The sequence below is a fragment of the Aotus nancymaae genome, unplaced genomic scaffold, assembly GCF_030222135.1.
Source record: "Aotus nancymaae isolate 86718 unplaced genomic scaffold, 86718_ANA_hifiasm-v0.15.2.pri h1tg000044l, whole genome shotgun sequence".
Taxonomy (NCBI): Eukaryota; Metazoa; Chordata; class Mammalia; order Primates; family Aotidae; genus Aotus; species Aotus nancymaae.
This window is the reverse complement of record NW_026988458.1, coordinates 632643-640000: the sequence shown is the minus strand read 5'-3', so window position 1 is coordinate 640000 and position 7358 is coordinate 632643. Positions and strand designations below refer to the sequence as shown.

Here is a 7358-nt window from a genome sequence, read left to right as displayed (position 1 = left end):
GGCTGAGTGATGACAGTTTTACCTGGGATTATTACTTTGACATCATGACTGGTGTCCTCACATGGTTAAACGGAACTCACCCTTCTTTTTGGGTGTGCCAGGCCCTGCTGGCAGGAAGGCGGTCTCTTGGAACCTTCCCAGCAGTGTCACCTCCTGTGCTTTGTGACATTCCCCTTCCTGGCTCTTCAGAGTAGAGGGAGTGGGTCCGAGGGGCAGGGAAAGCCTGGCCTCCAGCCTCGCACGTCTTCCAGGTAGGACCAGGCATGGACACGGGCTCCTGTGGTTCAGCTCCTCCAGCTTAAGGCTTGGGGTGGGAGCCAGGAAGGGGGCAGCTGGTCAGGTGGGAGAACTGGGGGCTAGTTGGGGAGTGACAAGGAGATATTCTGAGACACTCTAGATGGGCTGCACCTGGGGAAGACTAGAATTAGAAAATCCACAAGCACGATAGCGGAGAGGTAGCTGTCGGCGCACTCATCTTCACGTCTCAGAACTTCTGGCAACTCCCAGTGGGAGAAATGCTGGTGAAGAATGACGGCTGTGCCCTGATGATTAGCATATTCATTACGTTGACAAAATCCCGTATGAGAGCCCATGTACCGTGCCTCACTGGACGGTTATCACAGTCTCAAAATAACTGCTATCGCATCTTACAGCTCATGCCTGTAATCCTAGCACTGTGGAAGCTGAGGCAGGTGGATCATTTGAAGTCAGGAGTTTGAGACCAGCCTGGCCAACATGGCGCAACCCCATCTCTACTAAAAATACAAAAAATTAGCCGGCTGTGGTGGTAAGCACCCATAATCCCAGCTACTTGGGAGGCTGAGGCAAGGAGAATTCTTGAGCCCAGGAGGCAGATGTTGCAGTGAGCTGAGATTGCACCTTTGCACTCCAGCCTGGGCAACAGAGTGAGACTATATCTTAAAAACAAAACAAACAAACAAAAAAAAACCCACCTTCTTTTCTTGAGTTTTTGTCTGATTTTTATGCTGTGTCATGTATTTATGAAATGCATATGAGGTTGGGACTCTTCTTTTTGCTATCTCTGTTACACCTGGAGTCAGAATATTACCATTGCGTAGTTGAATGGGATTATTCAGAACCATGGCTTCCAGAGTCCCATGTAAGTCCTGCTGTCTTTCTACACCTGTATTAACCTAAGAATCTGTGATAAAAACGCTGATGAAAGGGTGGCTCATACCTTCTGCTTTTTATTATGCAGCAGATATGGGTGGAAGTCAGACTCAGGAAAGAGGGCTAAACAGCAAAGTTAGGTTGAAAACGGTTTGTAGGAGGATTTGCGTGATTTCAGAGGAGATGTGTCTAACACTTCGCTTAGTAATTAGCACATCAACATGTTACCGACTGACTAGACAAGGGCAGATGACCCAGTGGGTCTTGCTGGGCCCCCACTCTTCATGCCAACGAAGCAAACAGAGCTTCCGGCTTTAAGAACCAGAATGGAGTCAAGGGGGTCCTGACAGACAGCTGCCCGCAGGAGGCTGGGACAGGAGCCCCACGGAAGGTTCTACCTGTGGCTCGAAGCAGACGCTGAGTCATCTGGTCAATTATTTTGAGCGTAATGTTCTATGTGTGCAGTGCATTTAATTACGAAAAAGCACACGACAAAGTCCTTTGAGGACTGATAATTTTCTCAAATACTTAGTCCCATAAAATTTAGTTTTAGAAATCCTATTGCTCTTAAAATACATGGAAACAGTCAAAAGATTGGAATGAGACCCGAGGGAAAAGAGGAAAGGCAGCCGAAGGGGGAATCCTGTGAGTCGAAGGCACCTGGCATTTGGCCGCGCTGCCAGGTGCTGCGCGGAGGCTGGTGAGGCGACCTGGAGCCTCCGGTCATGACCGAATGAGATCAGGAAGTCACACTGCCCTGAAAATCCACGCGCTGCCCAATCCCAGGATGGTAGGACTGTCATTAACGGGATGATTTGCGTCATTCCACAGTAACAGCTTCATTAACTTCCAAAATGCGGAATTGCATATATTTTTAAATTTTGTGTCCATTTTTAGAACGTCTACCTACCTTTCTAATATGAACCACCCAGAACAGCTTCCCCACGGGGTGCCTTCCTTCCTGTGGCCCACTCACTCCCAGCGCGGCTTTGTCATTTCCCGCCTCAACTTCCCGACAGAGACGCCGGATCTGCCGCCATCGTTCCTGTCTCTCGGGGAAACGACCGTGAACATAGAACCTTTCAGGTTTTTAACAAATTGCAAGATTTCAGTGAAAAAACGACTATAATATTGGGGTCCTAATTTGAGAAAAAATGCTTTAAAAAGTACATAGTGCATTGAAAAAAGACCGTAAGATTTTACACCTACTTGTTAATTTGGGTTACTGTGAATTTTACTTTCCCTTGTGTATTTTTTCAGTATTTATGAGTGTTCCGTAAAAAATAACTGCTCTTGTGAGCAGCATAAACATCACGCTTTTCAGCAGAGACCCAGAGTCTCCCTTTTCCTTGTAAAATCGTCATTACCACCTTCCTAACTTTTTCCAGCCCAACGAGGGTGGGTTTTTAGTTCACAAACACCACGAAGGAAGTCTGAGGCTGAAAAGCCGGGAACCCAGCGGCGGAGCTGGAGGAGGCCTCGTGCGTTCCCGACTGGCAGGTGCCCGGGCCTCGCTCACCCGAGGGGAGCGTCCTCCCCATCTAAGGACAAGAAGGGACTCGCTCCAGGCACACAGGCCTGGGAATGGGACGGGCAGGGGCGTGGGCGTGGCCTGGGATGGGACGGGCAGGGGCGTGGGCGTGGCCTGGGATGGGACGGGCAGGGGCGTGGGCGTGGCCTGGGATGGGACGGGCAGGGGCGTGGGCGTGGCCGGGGATGGGACGGGATGGGCGTGGGCGTGGCCTGGCATGGGATGAACAGAGGCGTTGGCGTGGCCTGGGATGGGACGGGCAGAGGCGTGGGCGTGGCCGGGGATGGGACGGGATGGGCGTGGGCGTGGCCTGGCATGGGATGAACAGAGGCGTGGGCGTGGCCTGGGATGGGACGGGCAGGGGCGTGGGCGTGGCCGGGGATGGGACGGGATGGGCGTGGGCGTGGCCTGGCATGGGATGAACAGAGGCGTGGGCGTGGCCTGGGATGGGACCGGCAGGGGCGTGGCCGCGGGACATGGGGCGGGGCGGTCGGAGTGTCATTCTAACAGACACCAGATGACGTGCTGGCGCCAGGTGCTGGGCAGCCAGCCTGGCCTCTGGGCTCCTCGTGCTGTGCCCGCCCCCACGTCCAGCCGCTTGCTCACCCCTCCAAGCTTATTCGGCGTGACCCCTGCAGAAGTCGCCTTGGGTGCCAGGAGGGCACAGGGATGGCCCTGGCTGCAGGGGAGCCCACACTCAGGGCGGGTTCCTAGGCTGGATGTGGGGGCTGCTCCCCGGCCCGCATCAGGCCGCGGCCTTCCGTGTCTCAGTAGGGTAGCTTTCAGAAGGAGGGCCTCACTCCACTGGGCTGAAGGGTGCGCTGTGCCATCGTCAGGGCCCCCAGGGAGGGCTCTGTCCTCTGCCCGCTGCCTGTGGGTGACGCATCCCGAGCGCCCTGACCCCAGCCCTGCCTAAGTTTTCTCCATTGAACTTGGCCTTTTCCAATGTCTGCAACGTGTTCTCTGTCTGTCCGGCACCCCCTCAGCCTCCTCACACCCGGGGAGGCTCTGCAGGGGCAGAAGTGAGGGGGTGACTGTGGAGAGCGCGGGGGTGAGTGGGGGCTACCGTGCTCAGGGTGTCTGTGCAACAACATTCTAAAAAGGCCTTCAGAGAGTGGCTGGGAGACAGCAGGTGCAAAGGCCCTGTGGGTGCGGAACAAGCCTGCCTCTGAGGAGGCAGGAGACGGGGCAACCAGGGAGAGGCTGAAACCGCTGGCCCTCAGCCTGGAGCCTAAACCAAGGATGGTGCCGCTGGTCTGAGGGGGGCAGCCTGGCTGGTGGGACCCAGTGGTTTATTACGTTAGCACATGGAGTGACCTGGTGCCCTCCAAGGTGGAAGGTAAAAAGTGTTTTAGGATGAAATTCTTGGGATAAGTGTATTTTTGTGAGGGTCAAGAGGCAGGCGGGGTGGCTGTGCCCGTGGCTGTGCTGAGTCTGAGAGGGCCTGGAAGGAAGGCCGTGCCCTTGCTGGGTCAGCCAGATAAAATGGCTCTCTCAGATCAGCAGAGCGATTCTGCATCTGCACATTGATTTATGGTTTTGTGAAACTCATTTCTGAGGACTTAACAATCCCTTCTTTGGGCACGATAACCTTTCCTTGCCATTGAGCTCTGCTGATGTGATTGTGGAAGTGTAAATCTTCAGATGTGGACCTTCTAGAGTGTGGATGATGTCTGCGTGGCCGTCCTCACTGCTGGCGGCTCTCCGGTGTGGGGTCTGCTTCCCCTGCACACACGCACTCGCACACGTGTGCACACACACAAATGTTGATTTTCAAAATCTTGGAGTAGAAGACCTTGCCATGGTTTTTAAAATTCCCTATTCTGTTTGGAGTCGCACAGGGATCAAGATGATTTAGTTTTCAAAAAACAAAACAAAGCGAGACAGACGGCACAGCTGGATGCTGCTGCGTGGGCTCCTCTCTCTCTGCCCCTCCCGTGGCGGCAGCACCCCCGCCACTGTGTGTGGCCGTAACAGGCACGTAGAGAGGGCGTGTCCGTGAGCAAACGATGATGATGTAACAGTAAACAAAAGATGTTCCCTGTCCTCCCGGGGACACCGGGACACCGAGGGAGAAAGTCACACTGAGGAAGAGGCGGGCTATGGGAAGTGGCCCTTTCTGGTTGGCTTTCTTGGGTTCCGTGACACTTAGAATTAGGTTTGGTTGCAAATGCCGGGCCACCCAGTACAGTGGCTTATGGCCCAGAGGTTTCATTCTGTTATCTAATGGAGGTTGGGGGTGGACCCCTGAGGTGGGTCTGGAGGCAGAAAAGGATAGTGCCTCCCAGGACCCCTGGGCCATGGAGCACGGCCCAGAGCCTGCTGGGCTGGGAGAAGAGGGCGCCCGTGACACCCTCCCGAGCCTGAGCCCTCACTGACCCATCTTCACCTTCCTCTCTACAGAAGGGCTTGCAAGGAGGAAGAAGACGTCGCTCTGGTTCGTGGGGTCTCTGCTGCTGGTGTCCGTCCTCATAGTGACCATCGGGCTGGCCGCCACAACCAGGACGGAGAACGTGACCGTGGGGGGCTACTACCCAGGGATCATTGTGAGTGTGCTGAGCCGGTGGCCTGGGCTGGGGGCGGGTGGTGTGCGGTTCTCTCAGGGTGGAGTCCACGCCAGCTCACGGGGCTGGGGCTGAAGGTGGGGGGGCTTCGATCGGTGCTTGTGGTCAGCAGCGTTACGGCCCCCACATATGTGCATGTCCCGATCCCCAGGACCTGGGATGGAGGCAGGTCCAAGGCAGAGAGGATTCAGGCTGAGGTCCAAGCTGACCTTAAAACAGGGCCAGGTGCCCTCTGTTGTCCGGGTTGACCCCATGCGGTCACAGGGTGACTGGGGGTGGGAGGGGCCAGAGCTGGGCGACGGGAAATGTCCAAGGTGGAGGAGGGGCCAGGAGTCCAGGATACCCGAAAAGGCCAAACAGAGCCTCCCCCAGCACCCCGGAAGGATTTTACCCTGAGGGTCCAGGCCCACCACCGTAGCCCATGGAAGAGACGATTCCTGCCAGGAAGCCACGGATCAAAGATTGTATCAGTGACACGCTCAGGTGGGAACGACCAGAAGGTGACGGTGCTGGCGTCACCACCCCTCAGACCAGGGTTTGGACAGTAAGGCGGCGAGGTAAATTGGTGGTAGCCTCGTGGGGCCTGGTGAGAAGTGGTCACCCAGATCCAAATTACCGAGATTTTATGAACTATGAAATTACATCCACTGTCATTAGCAATAAATTGCCCGAAGTGCCTGCATTCTGGGACAGTGAACCTCTGTGGAAGTGGCTTGGATCAGCTGCGACGCCCTTCCCGTGCCCCGGAGCCCGGCTGCTCTGTCATAAACTGTTAAAGCACAATTTTACAATGTGGCTTCTTCAATCTCGGGACTCTCACGTAAAGTCCCACCAAGATGGATGATATTACCGATGACAGTCGGCAAAGGCGAGAGGTTTTCGGCACTCAGCATTCAGAAATACTTTACCAACGTTGTTTATTTCACCCTTATATCTTCCTTTGTTTATATCTTTAGGCCGTGCCTTGTACATCTACACTACCTGTGTGTAATTCATGAATAAACATACACGAACAGCGTCTGTGCAGAAAAAGCTTTATCGGTAAAATTGCAAGAGGCCAGTGGTGTGAGGACCCTGGTCTCATATGCAAGGGGCTTTCTGCTTCCTGAGCAGAAAGGGGGGCCTGGGAACCCAGAGGGCAGGCGGCTGTGAGGAGGGGACCCCAAGCGATTTGCAAAATATCGCATCAAGCTTCACTTATTTGAGGGTTTCCTCAAAATAACATAATAAAAACACGGCTAACTCTCGAGCTGTGCTCTGTAAAGAATCTACTTTCTGCGTGATGAATTAACACTACACTGACCAGATTGAAATTACCTTTAGCCCAGACAGTTCTGAAAGCCAGCTAGGGAAATGACAACTAAAATCAGCTTTAGGGAAACGTGGCTAAGAGTCGCCTCTCTGGAGATTTTGTGCCAATGCAGAGACTTTAAGGAATAAGCTGATCTCAGAAGAGGCGGCCTAGAACATGAAAACATCTCAACATTGTCAAGAAGGTTTTTTTTTTCAAGTCCCCAAAAAATAAAACGTAGTGAAACAGATATATTTTAATACATGTATGTTGAAGTGAAATTTTGATATTTTTGAACTGTGGAGTTGAGCTGTGGTATTTTGAAGCTCAGCCCATGAAGAAATATTCCTGTTATCCCTGGAGAATTCTCGAACCATTGGTGAAAACCACGTGTGCATGTCTATCACCACCGACGCATAGACACAATTACAGATAAAGGCGAGGCTATTTACATAAAGAAGTCCGGTGTCCATTGTGTTAAACCCCACAGCACGGCCGAGGAACTCCAAGTCTGTGCTGTGCGGGCCACCCCTTCCTCCGGGCGCCCACTGGGAAATGTGACCGGCCGGCGTGGCAGCGTGTGAGCGGCAGCCGTCTTAGGCCTCCGCAGGCCAATCCTTGGTGTCTCTATGTTGTCTGCGGGAGGCGCTTTCGTGGGCTGCTCCAAGCCGCGTTTTTCGTGGGCGTTGCTGAAACGCAAGTTCTTCGCACTGATTTGAAAAATTCCTCCACTAGGTGGGCGTCACTTGCCAGGATGGGCCTGGGGTGGAGGGTGTGGCTGCCCGGCCGCTGGCCTCTGTATTTCCCGACATCCCGGCATCATTTTCTGCCCAGGGCTGGG

At 53.9% G+C, this 7358-nt stretch overlaps 1 protein-coding gene across 1 annotated transcript in view; it reads left to right on the top strand.

The window, feature by feature from the left end:
* TMEM255B (transmembrane protein 255B) overlaps positions 1-7358 on the top strand; it is a 56605-nt gene that overhangs the window by 2964 nt on the left and 46283 nt on the right. Inside the window, exon 2 of the mRNA XM_064361886.1 lies at positions 5066-5208. Coding sequence (XP_064217956.1) covers positions 5066-5208 — 143 coding nt within the window. The remainder of the gene's footprint in view (positions 1-5065; positions 5209-7358) is intronic.